We start from the raw sequence: 20,831 nt of genomic DNA, 5'->3' as shown, positions 1-20,831 counted from the left end.
AGATGGGGCCGGGCTCATCTTTGCAGGGGATGGCGATGGCGACGCCATTCGCCATTCCCTGCTCCCGCGCCATCTGTGTGTCGGAAGGGGACGCGCGCGCACGAGGTGCGCGCGCGTCCCCTTCCGACGGTGCTGCCGTCCCCTTCCGACGGTCGCCCGGTGCCCACACCGGGCACCCGCACCCCCCCACAGCCTCCTCGGGTCCCCCCAGCCCCCCTCGAGCGGGAGGCGGACAGTATTGCGTCCGCCTCGCCCGCCGGCCGCCCGGATACTGAGACGCACGTGCGTGGGGGACGCACGCGCGTCTCAGTCAGATGGCGCGCCGTGTTGCTGGCGGATCGCCAGCAGCATGCTGCTGGCGATTTGCCAGCAAGCATAAGGCCTGCCCTATCTGTATGTGGCTCCAGGTGTTGGGTAACTCCACTTCCCAGCATGATGTGCAACATAAATTTATCGATTGTTTTGTTAATAGTGTGTGAGGCCATGCGGATGCATGCTTTACAAACATAGCTTTAGGCCTATAATTTGTAGAGCAATGTCCTAAATTTAAAATAGTAAGGAGTGCTTAAGCCGCAACAATGTCATAACCCTTAAATAGCACAGCCTAATTGTGAGGTTAGAGGAGAGTCCCCCAAAACCAAACTACCAATTGGGATACAGCATACATTCATCCAAGAAGGAGTAATTTAATTAATGTTATTTACTATGTACAGTATGTGTGTGTTAACATATTATTTTTTAGTACTGTGTTTACAGCAGACCCATCTTCAATGTAGTTTAAAAATGTATGTGGCCTTCACACATAACTCACAACTTTTTATTATGTACAAATACAACAAACATTTGTGTATGTTATATATTAATTTTTTTTTTTTATCCCTTCACTACAGACACTGAACAGCACCAGGAGGAGGTGGCAGCGATTATTCGGGAGATCTTCCTGACCCTCCTGTATTTGCAGATCCTTTTTGCCCAACTGGAGGCCCGCATTTAATTTATTTTTATCCCCCCCCCCTTATTATGTTTGTTCAAAATAAAAGTTTATATTCTGTTAGAAATTGCCTGTGTTGTTAATAATAAATATGTTAGAGGGCTTGTAAGGGTAGGTACATACAGATGTGTAATGTAAGTTATATTTGTAATTTGAGGTGAGGGGTAATGATTGATGTGTGAATGTGTGTGTTTTTGAGTAAAATAACACATAGTGAAAATGCATGAATGTTTAATGTTGTTAGATTAAAACATCACACATAACATCAGGGTAGGTATACATGTTACACATTTTGGACAAACTAATTATGGACATAATTTAGTACATATACAGAAACACCAACATAACTTGATTTAAAAGTAACAGCAATATGGGGACACATAGATAGTGATTAAAATGCCACATTAGAACATAACAAATATACATGTAATGAGGGTTAAAATGTTGTTTTATTAGGGTCTTTATTAAGGTAGACAATTGAGTTAATAGAAAACAATAATTGAATAACAATTAGAATAATTAATTAATTGTCTGATTTGTAGTTGAAAGGCAAGATTTGCAGGTCCATATATGTGAAGGGTATGCCAGCGTGCACGGACGTACGCTCACTTTCACGAGCGGTGACATAAGCTGAGTTTTCTATTGAAAACAATAGGGACCCGTCCGTGCAAGCTGGCGTACGCTCAGATAGCCGCAAGAAGTCGGTGGGAAGACGGACGAGAGACGTCCGTAAACGGTGGCATACGCTCTGTTGTACGCCAGTTGTCGGAGTGTAAGGGCTGGGCCGTCCGTGTACGTTGGCGTACGCTCAATTGTACGCCACTCCCCTTCAACGTTGTTTCTGGCCGTACGTATGCGGCTGAGTTGTGGGTGGACTTAACCCCAACGGCCGCGTACGGAGAGCGTACGTTAATTGGGAACGTACGCACATTTGGCCGCTACGATCAGAATAACCTCCATTGTCCTGGAAAAATGGAACATTTTAAATGATGGTGACAAACCGCTGTTAAAATGGGATCTAACTGTACTTTGCAGTTATGCTTTTACTCCTTTCTTCTTACTGCTTCTCAGGTACTGTTACGGTTGCCACCTCTCCAGGATTTCCTGGATTCTCCTTGAATTGGTGCCAATCCTCCAGGAGGTTTTTGCAGTCTCCCGGATTCTGGGATTCTCCCGGAATCTGGATGACTTTGAAAGCCTCCACAGCCTCCCAACTGAGTCTGCACACTGTCAGCAGCATAGGGATGGTGGTTCCAGTGGAGTGTCAGCTCAGGGAGCCAGAAAGGTCACAGGGCATGCACAGTGCGTCTCCAGCTCCTGGGCCGCGGGAGAGGATGGAGGAGCACTGTATAGCCAACAGCTTAGGATGCTGCAGCAGTGCTTCCACCCAAACTGAGCCTCAGAGGAGAGATAAGCAACACGGCGCTCCATCTGACTGAGACGCGCGTGCGTCTCAGTATCCGGGCGGCGGGGCGGCAAGGCGGACGCAATCCTGTCCGCCTCCCGCTTCAGGGGGCTGCGGGGGGCTGCGGGGGGGGGGCGGGGACCCGGTGTAGACACCGGGCGACCGCCGGCAGCACCGTCGGAAGGGGACACGCGCGCACCTCGTGCGCGCGCGTCCCCTTCCGGCATACAGATGGCGCGGGGCAGGGGATGTCGGCTGGCGTCGCCATCGCCATCCCCTGGATAGATAAGTCCCGCTCCATCTGTACGTCTGTCCCTTAGTCTTTCTGTTAAGACCTTTCTTGTTTGGGGCTGACATAACAGATGTCTTTTCCTGCAATGAATACGCATTACCTTAGAAATAAGGGGATTGCCATACAGTAACTCACACTTTCCTTCTCTCCCAAAATGTGTGGCAGAATCTCAGGTATTCAGATTGTCCAATGGACTCCCTGGAGACACGGGTGCCAAAACCTCATCCTGTCCACTTCCCAGTAAAATGGACAGGGCCGATTGCATCAGGGGCAAATTATGAGAGGATAGGGCCCATGTGTATCTGGGTTCCCTCCTCTCTGAATGGCAGCAAAGTCATTTCTGAACAGTAGGGTCACTAGCAGCCCTAAGCCTCTTCCAGAAACTATTGTACATGACTCCAGAAAAATGGTACGGCGGACATTTTCCCAGTGATTTTCCTTCTGAACACATGAAGAATGTAAGGAAAATGGCTGCCTCGTTTCTCGATGACTTGTGAAACAACGGCGGCAGCAACACTGCACAAGTACTCAAAAATTGGGTGCAGTTTGTGCAGTATTGGCCTCCAGGACCTTGGGGCCTGTCAGCACCACACTGCCATTATAGATACACCCCACAGGATTGTATTGATGCATTTTTTTATGAATAATGTCCTCATACCCCCCCCCCCCCTCCCCCTGCATGATGCCATAATTTACATTAGAGTGTTAAAGTGGGTGGGGCATAATGAAGCACTTTCTTCACTTTCTGGATGCAGGTGACTGATGTGGAGGGCCCACATCAGTCACCTGCATCCAGAAACTCTCCCTGAGGGGTAAGAACCATAGGGACTAATTCAGCAAGGCGCGCTAAGCAGCGGTTGTACTCTGCTTAGCAAGCCCCGAAACACCCCTCTGGCCCAAACGTCCGCTCCCCCCCACTCCCGAATCCTCTTGGTACCATGCAGGATGATGGACTGTATGTGATTGCATGTGGCCGAAGGGTAGAGAAATAATTTGATGGTTGCCGACCATCGAATGATTTCTCTCCTCTTCGGAAATAAAAGTCAGTCAGTGTCCACCATGTGATGTCAGCCTCCTGCCGCCCAGCCCCCGTTGTCCATCCCCGTTTCCGCCTCCGGCCTTCTCTTCCCGCAACGAACGGCCTGGCGAATGTGTAACTCGCTGAAGCCGTTTGGTGCCGGAATTTGCACATACTCAGACTTGCGCATGCGCAGACCCTGAACTTTGGGGCTGGGGCCAAACTTGGATAGCTATGAGCGATCCTGGAATCGGCCCCACAGTAAGTGTGCAGTACAGATGGGTCAGGTCCCATCCTTGCTGGCGGGTCGCCAGAACGTCCGCGCTGGCGACCCGCCAGCAGCCACGCCAGCGAATACACTGAGACGCGCGTGCGTCTCACGCGCACGCGCGTCTCAGTCTCCATCGCCAGCGCGACGGAAACCCTGTCCGTCTCCGCCTCAGGGAGACGGACAGGGTTAGGGGGGGTTAGGGGGGGTGCGGGCAGGCGGCGGGGACCCCGGGTTACCGCCGGCAAGCCGGCGGGGACCCGGGGGAACGAATGGAAGCGCCGTCGGAAGGGGACGCGCGCGCCTCTCGTGCGCGCCAGTCCCCTTCTCACCATCGCCATGGCGCTGGCGGGGGATGGCGGCTGGCGACGCCAGCGCCATCCCCTGCCAAGATGGGACCAGACCCATCTGTAGCTCCAGCCAGCAATAAACCAACGTACTGTTTCCCCGCCAATAATTAGATGAATATATTTCCTCTTAGACATTCCTGCTCCGTAGGCCGCCACATGCTCTTTCTGACATTTATTTGCAGTGATTTCTTCATATTTTTATGTAGGATTTATGTTTTGCTAATTCTAGCAAAATGAGGTCACCACAAAGCCTTTATTTTCGTGCTTTTGAAGCTGCTGAACTCGAAAATTTCTCCGTGCTGACAAAGATGAGACTTTCTGGCAGTGTTACAGCTCAGAAAGTACGGAGCCATATGTCAGTGCAACTGACGGGTTTATAAGCACATGTTCTGGGATTTACTAAGTGTCAATGACTTCGGTGGCAATTTATTTCCAAATCAGGGTGTGATGTCTCTCATCAGTTCCTGGTGAATCTGCTCCGCGGAGAGTGATTTACTTCTGCAAAGAGATCAAATGATCTTTTGAAAAAGAAATTAAATGCAACCTTCATTTTTAAGTAAAATCTCGCAACATTTTAAAGGGAATATAAACTCTTGTGAAATATGGCGCATTGCGCAAGGTTTTGATCAGGAGGTTCGTTCGGAATTTGCTTGTCCTGTATATCATTTTTTTTTTTATATTTAATTTTATGTAAGAGTCATTAAAATGCTTTGAGTGGGAATTACTGAACTTTATGTCTACTTCAACTCTACTTTAGCTGTCTTCTAAATGTCACTCAGTAATCATGAGGACGGAGGACGTCAAGTGGGACTTCGACGTCTGGTACATATTGTTATTTTTGGTAACTGATCAAATTACTAACAATGTAACTAGCTATTTGCAGTCATTAAAGTCAATTAGATTGCAGGAGAGGTTGTCTGTGCACCCTTCCCTGCCACTTAGAGGACAGCTGTTCAGTCTCCAGCTACAGTAAGTGCCAAGGTGGATCATTGGTGAACATGGTTCTGCATCCTCCCAAGTCAGATGCAACTCCATAATATAAGATCATATTTGTGGGGCAAACACTGTACAATGGTTGGGCCAATTGGTTCCAGAATGTCCATACTGGCTAGCCGTGTCTGCACTTGTACTTGCACTTGTATGAAGCATCCAGTAAGATTACAGCTTTCACATTCACTACAAATAAGCAGCAATGTGTGATGTTGGGATTACTCTCAAGCATACTTTAAAGTGTTCCCCTTAAGGAGGGTCCTGGAAGGGAGATGCAGCTGATCAATGTGGGGGATGGGGCACGATGGCTTTTAATTTATTAACAAGGCTGTATCAGAGCAGGGGCGTCTTAAGAGAGGAGGAGGGCTGTGTGCAGCCTCCTCAGCCAGGCCTCTTCCTCTCTGCCAGGAGCAGTATGGTCTGAGCGCTCTAGTGCCCTGACTCTACTTTGCATGTGTGAACCTCCGCTGCACTGTGGAGTCTGAGCACTAGAGCGCTCAGACTCAACTGCGCATGTGCAAATCTAAGGAAAAATGGCCGCCATGTCATTTTTTTCTGCAGCGCTCCGGAGGGTAAGTATTGCCAAAATGGGGACAGAGTGTGTGTGGTGTGGGCCCACCTGGGACTCAGGGACCCATGTGCACCACGCACACTACATCCATTACAGATCTGCCATGTATCAGAGCTTCTAAAGAGTAGAATAGAGGCCAAGAGGTGAAGTTTTCCATAGCAACCAATAGCATTTACAAGCTGATTGGTTGCTATGGTGGCCAACTTCTCAGTTTATCCATTTCCCTACCCTTTGGAAGCTTTGATCTCCCCATAGTCTCTGAAGACTGTCTGCGTGTCACTGCATAGTAAGCTCACCTTGTAGCTCTTCTTTATCCCTGTCACTTGCCATTGTCACCTTAGTGATGGAACACACAAATACAAGTACTTGTATTTTTGAGGTTCCCTACCCAGCCGGTGAGCATACCTCCCAACATGACTCATTCCAGGAGGGACAAGATGCTCTGCTCCTGGACTTCCATGCCAGTGGCAGTTGCAGATGCCGGGCTGCAGCACAGTCCAAAATTCAGATAGGGGAGTCCCAGCAACTGTCACCCCAAACACCACAGTCCGGGACACTGGCAGGTGTGGCTCCCCTATTTGAATTTTGGACAGTGGTGCAATCCCACTCTTCAACTGCCACTGACAAGCAAGTCCAGGAACAGAGCATTGTGTCCCTCTTGGAATGGGTCATGTTGGGAGGTATGTGGTGAGGGTGGTGATCACTTGGGGGGAAATGTTTTTAATTGTCTAAATGGGACAGGTAGAGAGGTTCCCATAGCAACCAATTATTTTATTGAATGCATTTGATAAATAGAAGATCAAAGCTGATTTGTTCATCTGGACTATACCTGTCCCATTTAAATGGTTTTATGCATGTCCCCCTTGGTGTGGTTCCAGATCCACACTAGCATCCCCTTGGCCTGCAGACACCACAATCTGTACAGTGTACATGGTGGAAAATGATCCACTTTGCCCAAACACCAGCACTAGAACAATACTCCTTCAGTTGAGACCAGCAAAAGCTTTTTTTCCTTCCTGGCTAATATCATATATGGATTTGTAAACTTCAGTGCTGATGCTGCTTTTATATCTATGATAATGGCCTGCTGCTTTCATTTCTCATGTTCACAGTCACCCACTGCCCATCTTCATTGTCAGAGTTTCTCCAGATCTCTCTTTTCATTATAAGTTTTCCCATGGTGATAGCGAGATTGTGTTGCTTAAGCCCTTGGGATATGGCTGTCCTGTCTTCTTCATAACGTTTCACAGATCCCCTTTTATATCCGACACATTTGTGCACGTGATTCAGTCTTGTTTCTTAAAGCTCTTTTATACAGTATATACCTGTATATGCTGGTGGCTGCCAATAGTAGTATCATACTTGCCTAGTTTTGAAAACTAGTTTCAGGGAGATTATAGTTGGTAATAGAATTTATCAAAGCACCCCATTGAGGGGGCGTGTCATGCTCCTCCCAAAGGGCGTGTCTAGTTTCATATAGAGAGAGATTGTGAAAAGAGATTGTGAATGTGGCACCTAGTGGGTGTGTACTGCTACATCTGAGAGGAATCTTTCAAAATGACTTATATCCAAATGTGGATGAGCCCCAATGCAGTTAGCAAGAGCTACTATACTTGGTTAAGTGCTCCGAAGTGGTTCTGATGATTCAATGTACCGTAAATGTATCTATCTCTCACTTCTTTTTTCCCCCAAAATGTAACAGTGTAATGTGGGCTAGGTCAGTGGTGGCCAACCTGTGGCTCTTGAGCCTCATGCGGCTCTCCCCCTTGTAAAGTGTGGCTCCTGCTCCCACTGCTGCCCGCCGCACCCACCGTCTGTCCCAGTCCCCCCTGCTGCCGGTTCCCTGAATCCCTTCTCCTTCTGAGGGGAGGAGAGCGCGCATCGTGCATCTCTCCTACCCCTTACTGTGCATCCTTGTGACTGGGCTGTCCGCCAATCAGAGCTCGTGGGCCAGCAGCGAATCAGGAGCCGGCCAGCGAGCTTCGATTGGTGGGCGGCCCAGTCACAGGGAAGTGAGGGGGAAGGAGACGCGCGGTGTGCTGTGCTCTCCTCCCATCGGTGACATGACAGGAGGACTGCAGGGGGACACCAGACTGTCCTCTCCTCGCCTGGCAGCAGCAGCAACAATGGTGAGTGCTGCTGCTGGGAAATTTGCACTGTGGGGGCATAGCAGTTTGTGGCACTGTGGGGGCATAGCAGTTTGTGGCACTGTGGGGACATAGCAGTTTGTGGCACTGTGGGGGAATACCAGCTTTTTGGCACTGTGGGGGCATACCCGGCACCGTGTGGTGCATATCCGGCACCGTGGGGGGCATATGTGTATCTGGCACTATTGGAGGCATATTTGTATCACACCCACCCAAGTGGTCAAAATAGACTATGGCCTTTTTTTTGGCGCATGCGCCTTCGGCACGCGCATGATGTCGGCTCTTTAGCTTGTCTACCGATATTTTTCATCTCATTACCTCTGACCGGTTGGCCACCCCTGGGCTAGGTGAAATGTGGGAGATTGCTAGACTAATTAGGGATATTGCTGTTATTTCAGGGAGTCTCCTGCACAATGCAGGAGGGTAGGCAGCTATGAGTAATATACAGTATGTGGACAAACAGAGATCAAATCCAGTCTCTAATTGAACATCAATAAGACATACTGTATAAACACATTGGTTTTTTGTGAGTGTTTCGCTACATAGTGAAGTGCCCCCCTCCTGCAGTGCACATGGTTTTGTCCATTTGAGAAGGAATATGCCTTTGCAAGTGAACCAGAATAAGGGCCATAGAGTAGCCCTGTGCTAACCATGCACTGAACCTTTTCATGAATGTGTAAATGTTCTGTTTAAATAATTTAAGCAACAGGTGTATTTACCTTTAATACTGTACTGTTTTCGGTGCATACGTTTTAATTGTAGAACTAGTGATAAAAGGACATATTTTGGAAGCCACCCGCGTTCTTGCTGGTACAACCATATTTTTTGCATCTGTAGCCTGAAGCAGAATCATCTTGTTCCAATGCATAAGATCACATGTGAGCTGCATACAAATGTGCTGTAATAGCTTCAGCTAACTTCTATCCGGAGATCATTTGCTTCTAGTTTACACTTTCGGTGCATTGTAATGTTTTTCATTGTTGCAGAATTTTTAGTGTTATAGTTTAGCTGTGCAAAGGAGGAGAACCATTGAGTACAAATTTCCTGGGCTTGGTGACCAAGGCTTGTTAGATCTGGCCTCTGTGCATGACCTCTGACATTCACGCTGCACAGATCTGCAGGCCAGGCATCGGGAACAGCTGGGCAGCATCAGAGCGAGGGCTCAGACGCTGCCCGGCATTAGACTGTGCATGCGCAGTCTATTCCCGAAATCCCAGGATTGGAAACTCCCAATCCCGGGATTGAAATCCTGACGTTTTTGGAGACAAATCCCGGGATCGGCGATGGCCGCCCTAATTGGAGGCAAAAGTAGATTTGGAAACAAATGCACTGCACTTGCACATACAGTCACCGGCACACTATTTGTGGCAAACGAGTCTGCCACAAATAGTTACACATATGACCTAGACAAAGGGCTGCCATTAGGAATTTTGGGGCCCGGGACTGATTTCCAGTCTGGGCCCCTCCCCCATACCTTCACTTACCGCCCGACTCTTGCTGCAGGTCCTGAAGCACAGGCTTCTTCAATGCAGGACGCCAGCAGGCAATTAAAATGCAGAACCTGCTGGTGAGCCAATCAGAGCTTGTGTACCTGCAGCTGCTCTGATTGGTTAATGGTGCACAAGCTGGGGTGTTTGTGGTGGGCAAAATGAGCTGCCCGGGCCCTTCCAGACGCCAGGGCCCAGGACAGCTGTACCCACAGCACCCCCCTGTCGGCGGCCCTGCCTAGACAAACTTCTTCTAACTGATGATGATGTTTTGCTGAATGTGTCTAAACGGGATGCAGTTAAAATCCCGGCGTTCAGAATCCCGACGCCGGAATCCCGACCGCCAAAATCCCGACACTTTCTCCCTCCGTGGGTGTCCACGACACCCCTGGAGGGAGAATAAATTAGCGTGGCGAGCGCAGCGAGCCCGCAAGGAGGGGCGATTCACGTCCCCCCCTTGTCGGGATTTCGGCGGTCTGGATTCTGGCGTTGGGATTTTGAACGCCGGGATCCCGACCGCCGGGATTTCATACTGAATCCGTCTAAACCACTTCCAGTTATTTCCAGAATAATGCTGCTACAATCTATTAACATTATTACAGGAAAATGATCAGCCAAAGCATCTCAGTAATAAATCTTTTATTCTAGTCAGCTTCTACAAGGGAAGGCTATTGAAGTGTTATATATATACAGTATTGTGCACTTGACAATATGCATTTTAGGTACTTATGTATTATCTGGGCTCCCATGTTAAATGCACCCCATTTTTTCATACCCCTATTATCCAACTACGCATGGAGTTGATTTTATATAGTGTGGCGAGCGCAGCGAGCCCCGCAAGGGGACGCTGTCTCATAAGAAAAACGGGAGCCCAGATATTACATAAGTACCGCATTTTATTTTTGTGTTGCTTGTTTTCGATGTATATGCTCCCTGTGACCTTATTACCTTATAATGTGATATATGCTTAGCGTACTGACTTTTCATTATTGTGTGCCATCACCATGATGCCACGTCCCCTGCTGTATGCGTCCAGGTGCTGTGAGAGATGCCTGAAATTGGTACTGTAGTCCTGCGCTCCTACCTACTTGTGTGTGCGGTGATGGACTAAAGGTGACCGCTGTGCATTTTGGACAGTTCGTGTGATGTGCTAAAGCAGCGTGCACAAAACGCTCCGTGTTTGGGCACCTTAACCCTTTGAGGTCCGCACCAATTTTTTTTTTTATTATAAACGGATTTCTCAACCGTTTGGTAGAGGCCTATAGCTCAAAAACTGTGGGGTCTCATTTTAAAAAACTATTGATTGTTGTTGGTTGTTGTTAATATTATCCTCAGTGTATAAAAAATGCAAAGAAGTTTTTTTTTCCTTTGCTTTTTTGTGGTGTGGACCTCAAAGGGTTAAGCTCTTGGACCTGACTGATCCCTGCGATGGAGGAGGCTTACCGCTGCCACCCCTATTGATAGTTGTGAGGTAGCACCAGCTAGAGAAGAGCAGTTTGGATTTCTTAAAATCTGAACTATAACTGATCCCTGCCGCAGCTTGGATCTCCACCTCCCTCAGGAAAAACCTCAATATCTAGCTGTGGGATCTTGCGGCATTGGACGCCATTTTTAAAAGTCCCATGGGCCAGTGGTAGGCTGCTGATTGGTTGAGTAAGTCGCCTGTAACAGCTCTCTGCCAATCAGTGATTCCCCCGTGACTGACCATCCGCAGGGAATCAGCCAGGGCCAGATTAACAGTGGGGTGGATAGAGCTTCAGCTCCAGGCCTCCACATAAAAATTGGGCCAACATCATGGCAGCGTGATGACCACCAAGCAGACACCACACGGCCACATGCCCGGCCATAAATCATAAGTATTACAATTGCATTTCTATTTAACTTATTTATGAAATGTTTGTAGTCATATTTAGGAATACATTGGGGCGTATAGTGTATGGGTTCTACATAGCATTGGCCTCACCTCTATTTCTCATAATAGGCCCGTGATCATTTTCAGCTCCAGGCCCATAGGCCCTAAATCAAGCCCTGGAATCGGCTAAAACAGTCCTGCAAAAATGGCCACTGCCTTGTTGCAAACAAATGCTAGAGGTCCTAGAGGGTCTAAAGTGACTGCAACCCATTCACCAAGCATGTAACCCCGTGGCAATGAGCATGTAACCCCCCTGGTAATGAGCATAGAAACCCCAGCAATTATTTTTGCTGGGGGGTTAAAAATTTCTAGTTACGCCATTGATAACTGGTGTTCATCCAGATAGGATGTACTAAGGGCCTGATTCTAGGTGGATGGCAGCATGTGTCCCAATGGGGTTGGGATCATTTGGTCTATTGCATTATGGTAGAAAGTCATTAGGTCGAATCCATTAGGTCGACATGCTAAAAGGTCGACATGATTCTAGGTCGACATGGGAAAAGGTCGACATGATTCTAGGTCGAAAGGTCATTAGTTCGACAGGTCATTAGTTCGACAAGGTCATTAGTTCGACATTGTGTATGTCGACATTCACAAGGTCGACATGGGGTTTTTCACTGTTTTTTTACCTGAATGTCAACACAGTCGACATGGACACAGTTTAAAGTGCACTGCATCCCCTCGCATCGCTCGCTGCGCTCGCTATGCGTCGGGCACGGTGCCTCGCTACGCTCGGCACACTATTTTATTCTCCCACCACGCCCTAGTGGATGGTAGGGCATGAAATACCGCCTGTCGGCACATGTTGGCTCAAAAAACAGTGAAAAACTCCATGTCGACCTTGTGAATGTCGACATAGACAATGTCGAACTAATGACCTTGTCGAACTAATGACCTGTCGAACTAATGACCTTTCGAACTAGAATCATGTCGACCTTTTCTCATGTCAACCTAGAGTCATGTCGACCTTTTAGCATGTCGACCTAATGGATTCGACCTAATGACTTTCTACCATAATGCAGTAGACCAAATGACCGCATCCCGTCCCAATGGTTACTGTGTTAGGGACTGCATTGAAAAGCGCACTTTCAGTGGCACCGGTAGATATGTTCCATCCTACAGACATTCTAAAGAAGCATCGGGTGGCTCTAATGTGTGAGGGTGCAGCCAATATCTGTGAGTGCATCTTTGTGTGCGCATTGGTAGATTCACACCGTGACCAACGGGTTTCTCTGTACAATGCCTATCAGCTGCAGTAGGATCATAAAGATGCAGTAGCAGCTGCGATTTAATCACTCCCTAAGTCAGTGATGGCTAACCTTGACACTCCAGCTGCTATTGAACTACACATCCCAGCATGCCCTTCATCAGTTTTAGCATGGCCAAATAGTAAAACTGTAGAAGGGCATGCTGGGATGTGTAGTTCAACAACATCTGGAGTGTCAAGGTTAGCCATCACTGCCCTAAGTGATCTGTAGTGAGCAGTATCCAAGTAGTAATTAATAAGATTTAGGAAAATCAGGGCCGGTGCTAGGGTGTTTGGCGCCCTCCTGCAAACTTTACATTTGCGCCCCCTCATACTTTACAAAGAGACAGCGCACACCAAAAAAGGTGTGTGGTCTCACAAGGAAGGGGCATGTGTACACAATAGTACTCCCAGTTCAAATCATGACACACAGTAGCACAATCTTATTCTCATTACACAGCACCAGAGCTGTAACTGTGGCAGAAAAGGAATTGGGCAGGCTGCGCTGAGCGGGTAGCGCCGGCCCTGAGGAAAGTGCTCACTGGTGCCTAAATTAGGTGTACGTGGCTATAATATAGGTATTTGAAAAACGTGATCTGTGGTCAATTTAAAAATATGTGTTTATCAAAATGCTAGAAGCAGGTGTGGTATAGGGCTCCGACAGTCATTATCGGGATCCCGACTGGCCGGACCCAGACAGCATGGTGAGCGCAACTAAGCCCCTTGCGGACTCGAGGCGCTCACCACGCTGCGGGCATGGTGGCTCGCTATGCGAGCCACCTATTCTATTCTCCCTCTATGGGGGTCATGGATCCCCACGAGGGAAAATAGCAGGTGGCCGTCCGGAACCCGGCTGTCGGTGTTTTGACAGTCAAGATCCCGACGTCGTGTGAATGCCTGTCAGGGTCCCGACTGTCGGGACCCTGTCCGGCACCCGCTAGAATAGTAAAGTCCCTTTAACTAGGGCTAGGTGGTGGTATTAGTTAACTGTGTTCTTGCAATGAAACTAAGATTTATCACTGGTTGCTTCATTGTCTTTGTAGGGTTCTAATATTGGTCCTTATTCTGGTTCACTCGCAAAGACAAATTCCTTCTCAAATGAACAAAACCATATGCACTGCAGGTGGGGCAGATGTAACTTGTGCAGGGAGAGTTAGATTTGGGTGGGGTTTTACTTCAAAGTGAGATCTGTATTGCAGTGTAAAAATAAAGCAGCCAGTATTTTCCCTGCACAGAAACAAAATAACTCACCCAAATCTAACTCTCTCTGCACATGTTAAATCTGTCCCCCTGCAGTGCACATGGTTTTGTCCATTTGAGGAGTTTGTCTTTGTGAGTGAACCAGAATAAGTGCCATTGTCCGATACATGTCGGGACTCACAGCCAATGCTAATGCTAACATGCTGATCCCCTCAGCTACACCTCAGAAAAAGGAGATGGGGGTACCTCATCGTATACACAGATCCTGACCACATTGTACTGTATATTCCCATGTACTGCCACTATTTACATTCACAAGTGAATACTTTTTTTTATATCTATATCATTACCATATAGATATAACATAGGTCATACAGCACTTCTTCTCTGACTACCGGCACTAATAAGAGTTTAACCTCTCATATAGGACTGCATCCCCCAAGTACCTCAATCCTATTCTATAGAGCACAGCTGTCCATATGCCTTTCGTGGAACAGTAATTAATGTCCCCTCTGGCACATCTCCCACCAATTCAGATGTCACTGAGCTATTTCCATCGCTGTCCCTTCCATCGCTGTCACTGAGCTATTTCCATTGCTGTCCCTTCGTGGGTTCAAGGACCACATACGGGACCCTTATACAATGTCATTTTGCCGAAGGGGTTACATTGTTTTATTAGCAATTCTGCAGCCTCCCAATGTGCCTGTACGAAGGGCGTACACAAAACACAGGATCCTCAGCTTTCTCTCCCTCTACACATGCAATTTGGATCTATCTATTGTCTGTACGCTATGTAAATGGTTGTATTCTGCTCCGATTCTTTTCTCTTCCGGAAGACGACACAACAGATGCTGCAGCTCTCAGCCTGATAAAAGTGTCACATTTATCCACCTACACATTGGGAATGTATCTAACAGACAAAGCGTTTCATCTCCGCAATCTTCTGCAAGCAATGAAAAAAATATTGTTCTCTCTATACCCTCAGAGTCAAATCAGTAAAGGTTACATACTGTCTATTGATTTCCTTGGTGTATTATGCTGACTTACTGTGTGTTCCTGTGTAGCCCTTTCAAGCAGATGGCTGGTGTGACACAATTAATAACCGAGCGTATTGTCAGTATGACGGAGGGGACTGCTGTGCCTCTACTGTGTCCTCACACAAGGTAAGGACACCATTCAGCTGACAGGTTCTATTCTCCCCCAACAATGTACCCTCTGTGTATGGACATAATTGTGTGGCTTCAAGCTGCAATCTATCCGCTAGGAGTAGTAAATCCTTTTATTTTTTCTGTCACATGGATCGAAAACTGAAGTCATTTCTTCTTTTGCACTCAGCAGATAGCATCAACATATTTTAAAGTGAAACCAAAAATTGCCTATTTTGTGGGTTGAAGCACTAATCAGCGAATCGATTTAACTAAACTAGGAAGGTAGACCCCATGGTAGTGGGGAGGTGCTAAGTAAGTGTGGGTGCCGGAGGTCTATCGCTGAGCTGCACCGCTGCTGGGACCTGCCTTACCTCTCTGCTTGCCACTTGTCACAGCAGGGCGTGTGGCCGGAACCTGCAGATCTACTTGTGTGCGGTTTCGGCGCTCCTCCTGGCTCCTCCTGGCTCCTGCTGCTAATGAAAAATGGCCCACACAAAATGTCCACCCCCTTACAGCAGACAGTTTCTGAGGATGCTAGAGGAGGCGGTGGCACTTCAGCTAAAAGTGGTGGATTTCTAAACTTACTGAAGGACCATTTTTTTACACAATGGGTAGAAACACCTACTTGTTACGGGGCAATCTTGGAATTAGTACTAACAAGTAATGTGGATTTAGGCCCGTATTCTGGTTTGCACACAATGTAGTAGGGGGGGGGGGGCAGCAGATGCCAGCTGCCCGCCTGCTTCCTGCACAGGGCGCTCGTAGATGAGAGGTATCTTACAACTGCGAGCGCTGTAAAAATAATTTGATGGTCACCGAACATCGAATGATTTTCTCCCTGCACGCAAGCTGCTGTTTTGAATAAACATCCATTTGCATGCGTGCGGGGGAACACTGCGTGCGAGGGGGAGCATGCAGGCGGTGTTTGGCAAAACTCGCAGCTTTGCCAGTCAACCAGAATAAGGTGCTTAGTATCAAACACCAAAGTAAACCGTGACCACAACATGGTTTCTTTGGAAATTCGCTTCTGTAAACAACAATATAAAGGGACCATCTAAAATTCTTAATTTCTGGAAAGCTAATTTGAAATTGTTTAGAGACTCTTTAAAATAAATAAAGCAGGATTCCCTATTTAAGGGGAAAAAAACACAGAGGAAATGTGGGAAACTTTCAAAAAGTTGCATGATACTGTACACTAAAAATACATTTATCCCAAAAATAAATAAGAGTAATATCAACAGAACAAAACCGGCATGGTTGAACAAAAACGTAAGGGAAGCAATAACCAATAAGAGGAGAGTGTTTAAAATTTAAAAGGCTATTGGGGACAAGGGGGCATTCACTTAGTACAAAGAATTAAATAAAGTTTGTAAAAGGGAAATTAAAGCAGCTAAAAGGAAAAATGAAAAGCTAATAGCCACTGAAAGCAAAACACATCCCAAAAGTTTTTTTAATACAGATGGAGCCGGCTCCATCCTTTGCAGGGGATGGCGATTCTATCGCCATCCCCCGCCAGCGGCCGGCTACCGCCAGGGGTGCACGTGCACAAGATGCTTTCCGGCCCCGATCGCCACGGGTCCCCCTCGCCGCCCTGACCCCCCCGAACTGCGCAGCGTCTCCCTGAAGCGGGGATGGGAAGGGAGACACTGCCCAGCCGCCACGCGCGTCCCAGTACATATCGCCAGCGCACGCCAGCGAGGAGTCTCTGGCGAGCGCTGGGCAAAGATAAAGCCGGCTCCATCTGTACATAAATAGCAAAAGATTAATCAAAGAGATTGTAGGAACAGGGGCGATTGGCTATAGACCTTACAGGGAATGTTCCCAGGAGGCCGACGCTCCCTTGAGGCCACCTGCCCAGAGTTTTAGCCCCATCCCTCTCTTGTCTCCCTCATAAGCAATCTTTGCTTGTTCACAGAGCAGAGAACCCAACACTGCAAATACTCATCTAAGTCTGGTGCCAATCTATAACCAATGTGACATCTGTTAAAGGGACAGGAGTTGATGCTATCCGTGAGTGTAACAAATCTGAGGTGTCTCTGGGCTGCACTGGAGATCGGTATATTTTCGGGATATTTTTCAATATTCTGGCGATTCTGTGGTTTATCACAGTAGAACAAAGGTCTGGAGGCCACTAGACTGCCAAGTGTATTTGAAGCCATTCTTTCTGTGCTTCTGCTTCCCCATCGCTTGTTGTGTACTTGTTTTCTTCTAGACCCCTTGTGTCCATGTCTGTTTTCTATGCCAAAATCCCTTACTATTTTTGACATATGTGTCCTCATACATCTAGACTCAGTACTCCTTGCAGTGTGAGATTACTTGAGTTTGCGCCTATATGATTGTGTTTCACGCACTCTGGTTATCTATATACCTGTAGTTTTGTTTGTAAAAATGTGGTGACATTTTTGTAGTAACTCAACTTTCTCAGACAGCAGTGCGCCACCTAGGTCAATATTCCTCCCAAAAAACTTTACTGATTACTGGTGTGAATGAGCTGCCAGGTCCTGCATAAACTCAGCATCAGGCATCTTTTCTTATTGTTGCAGTAAATACATCTTGGTCGCCAAGTAATGTGACTAGGAAGCACCAGAAGACTGTGCTGAGTAATGTGATATGACACTTGTATGTTGAGTGTGACCGAGTCTGTTTAAGGAGCAGAACAGAACTTTTACTGGAAAAAGGCTGTGGCTGCTGCATTGTAGCACTTCGTATACAGAGTCATGAAAACCTTAAAAAGTGTATAATTCCCAAAAATTAAGCATGAGCAGCCAATGTAGATCCCAACATTCAAAGAAAGGGTAACACCATTACCCCTAAAAATTTAAGGGGCATACACACAGGGCGATTTCAGCCCCATTTCTAAGCGATCTGACTAGATTGCTTAAAAATGAAGCACTGATTGCTCTGTATGTATGCCCTGCAGTGATGGGGATGCAAGGTCCCATACGTCGCCATCGCCCGGAGGTAAAGACTGCTTGCACTGGCTTTCCTGTTAGATCGTGGGGCTTTGCCTATAGACAATAGGCAAAGCCCGCTCAGCACACAGCATAGCGGGTGCATCATATGTGTACCACGATGTATGCTGAGCGATTGTGTGTACAGGGCTTTAGACTGAACAAAAAAGGTTGAATATTGGAAACAAATGTGAGGTGCTATATGTAAAAGTTCTCCCTGTTCACATATGAAGTCCATCAAGCATAAAAAGAGACTCAGTTGCACACAGATATACAAATGTCAGATAAAGTATATCACATTAATCAGAACAGTCTCTCGGTGCATCTTAGTTGTGACAAAGTTGCATTACGTAGCAAAACATATGCCTGGTGCTAGCACAGTCTTTCATTACCTGGGACACCGAGGGAACTGTTTGGCGTGACAACAGCTATAATGTATAAAGACAAATCTGTACTTGTGTTTGATGACAGACACACCAGCAGGGTCTGCATAGTTGAGTCTTTTTACTTCTGATTGGTCCACCAATGTGGTGACATCATCCCAATGCACTCCCACAGTTAGGAGTACATCTGGTCCCCAGGCTTTACCTGGTGCTTCTCTATTGATACCATGGTACAGTGCAGTACAGCACATAAATCGTCTGTTCTTCTCTTCCGTTTTGCAGGGTGAGGTGGTGACCTTTGGCACTGATTGTGTCGGGGATGAGTGTACATGCCTTGACCCAGAAGCGGAGGAGAACCGATCTCAAGGAAGAGGATGGCTGCCGCTAGCGAGTGGGGAGAACTTGCACACACCAACCACTTGAGGAACCTTTGTGGAAAAAAACTAATCTCACATTCAGCCATGGCAACATCCCCAGTGCAGCTTGGCACCTCGCATGGCCGTTGGCACTGAAATAGATGACCTGGATAGCATTGGAAATGGGAGTATACAACATGTGTGCACCATCCTGGGGAATTCCGCTGAGACCTACGCACAGAAACGTCGTCATCTTTACCTCCGCCTGTTATTTACCAAATGTAGACTGATATTGCAGAGCACCTCTATTCATTGTAAAGCGTTCCGTTATCTGCCCTACACTATACAGTATAAGCTATATAAGTAATCTAAGGCAGATTATTTGCAGTATGTCTCTGATTGTTCGTCCTGTCACCTGCATGACCACAGTATGTTGTGTATAATGGAGTAGTTTTGTATTAGCAATTTGTCAGTATCGTTGCAGTCCAAGGTAGTTTATAAAATTATAATATATGAATAAATACCAGGGTATTAATGTACTTGTGCGTTATGTTTCCAAGCAAAAAATATGTTTGTGGCTTTTAATTTTTCCACGAATATGATTACCACTCATAGGCACCGATTCTGTGGGTGCTCAAGGGCTTGAGCACCCACGGAAATTCAAGAGCACCCACTGGCCACCCCCCAAGTCCCACTGGCTACTGCTGGGCCACTGTAGGAGCACTAATAGTGCACTACAGGCTGCAGCAGTGCTGAATCTGACAAATCAAATCCTACCTAACTTGCCGCGGCCGCTTTACTGTTCTTCCGCCCTGCCTGTGCAGTCCACATCCCGCGCACTCTCTTACCCAAACAATACTTAAGGGTGCAGGGGATTGCCTGCTAGTCCTCAGGCCCCCCCAAGCCCCGGGCCACATAGCAGTTGCATACCCTGCACCCTCCATAGTTACGCCATTTAATATAAATTGGTATTATTTTGTGGCCACGCCCCTTCCCCATGAAGCCACTCCCCTATAGTTTTGGCTTGAGCACCCACCAGCAAAACGATAAATCGTCACCTATGTTACCACTGACTGGCCATGTGGCACATATAACAGGTGAGCGGGACATTGGTTTGTCTATTTGTGTTGAAGCAGGAATATTCTTATACTCTGCACTGTTTGTGGCTCCTTCGCCTGCCCTGCACCTAGGTTTAAAAGTGATTAATAGTAACCTAGAACGCATGAGGGGTTACATTAACCATATTAACCAATGAGCAGGATTGGTTTTCACTTTCAGATTGTCACAATGACCGGTGCATTGAAAGCCTGAAAAATTCTGGGAGAAGCCATAAAGATGGGAAGGGGCCGTGGTGCATGCAGCAGGGTGGGTTTCTGAGTACCTATAAAATTCTCCTTGTCAGGGCTATCCTAACAGCATTTTAGGCTTTGGGCAAAGCAGTGCACTGTGGCCCCTGCGCACGCATTCATGAGAACCAATAAAAAAAAAAAATCATAATACTGTATGTCCCTCCTGTGACCCTGTACTATCTCTCCTTTTGCTTCCATAAAGTGAATGGCTGTCAGCACTCTGATTGGTAGATAGCTCCAGGCTCCACCAGTCGATACAGTATGTTGAAAGTCATTCACTGTCTGGCTGCAGGCTTTGAGAAAACGCTGTCAGAGCACTGATTGTGTAACTGCACCTATTTGAAGGCTCCTATAGATGTGTGCCAATTAGGGATGCCAATCCCGGGGCATTTTTTCAATCCCGGAATTTGGGATTGAAAAATGCCCAATCCCGGGCTTCCCTAACAAAAAACCCCGCCCCTGCAGTCCCACATATTTACTTACATGTGCAGTGTGGCGGTGATGGCAGGAGCCAGGTGGGTGGTGGTGCCAGGAGCCGGGAGGACGGTAATGGCAGGAGCCAGGTGGGTGGTGATGCCAGGTGCCGGGTGGGCGGGCAGTGAAGCCGGGAGGGTGGGCAGATGGTGAATCTGGGAGTGGAATGGGCGGTGAAGCTGGAGGGAGGCGGGCAATGCAGCCAGGATGGGAGGGCAGGATGAATGATGACACAGGAGCGCAGCGCACCCAGGGCAAGGTGTGCTATGCGGCTGTGTGGCCTGCACAGCGTG

At 47.5% G+C, this 20,831-nt stretch overlaps 1 protein-coding gene across 3 annotated transcripts in view; it reads left to right on the top strand.

Annotated features, from left to right (window-relative positions):
- Positions 1-19,254, top strand: part of PAPPA2 (pappalysin 2) — a 204,632-nt gene extending 185,378 nt beyond the window's left edge. For all 3 annotated transcript variants that reach the window (XM_083157266.1, XM_083157265.1, XM_083157264.1), the window contains exons 22-23: positions 14,942-15,040; positions 18,642-19,254. In XM_083157266.1, coding sequence (XP_083013392.1) covers positions 14,942-15,040; positions 18,642-18,782 — 240 coding nt within the window. In that variant the 3' untranslated portion in view covers positions 18,783-19,254. The remainder of the gene's footprint in view (positions 1-14,941; positions 15,041-18,641) is intronic.
- Positions 19,255-20,831: the final 1,577 nt, after the last annotated feature.

The sequence above is a fragment of the Crinia signifera genome, chromosome 8 (genome assembly GCF_055691185.1).
Source record: "Crinia signifera chromosome 8, ASM5569118v1, whole genome shotgun sequence".
Taxonomy (NCBI): Eukaryota; Metazoa; Chordata; class Amphibia; order Anura; family Myobatrachidae; genus Crinia; species Crinia signifera.
The sequence above is the reverse complement of the archived record's forward strand: the minus strand, read 5'-3'. Positions and strand labels throughout refer to the sequence as shown.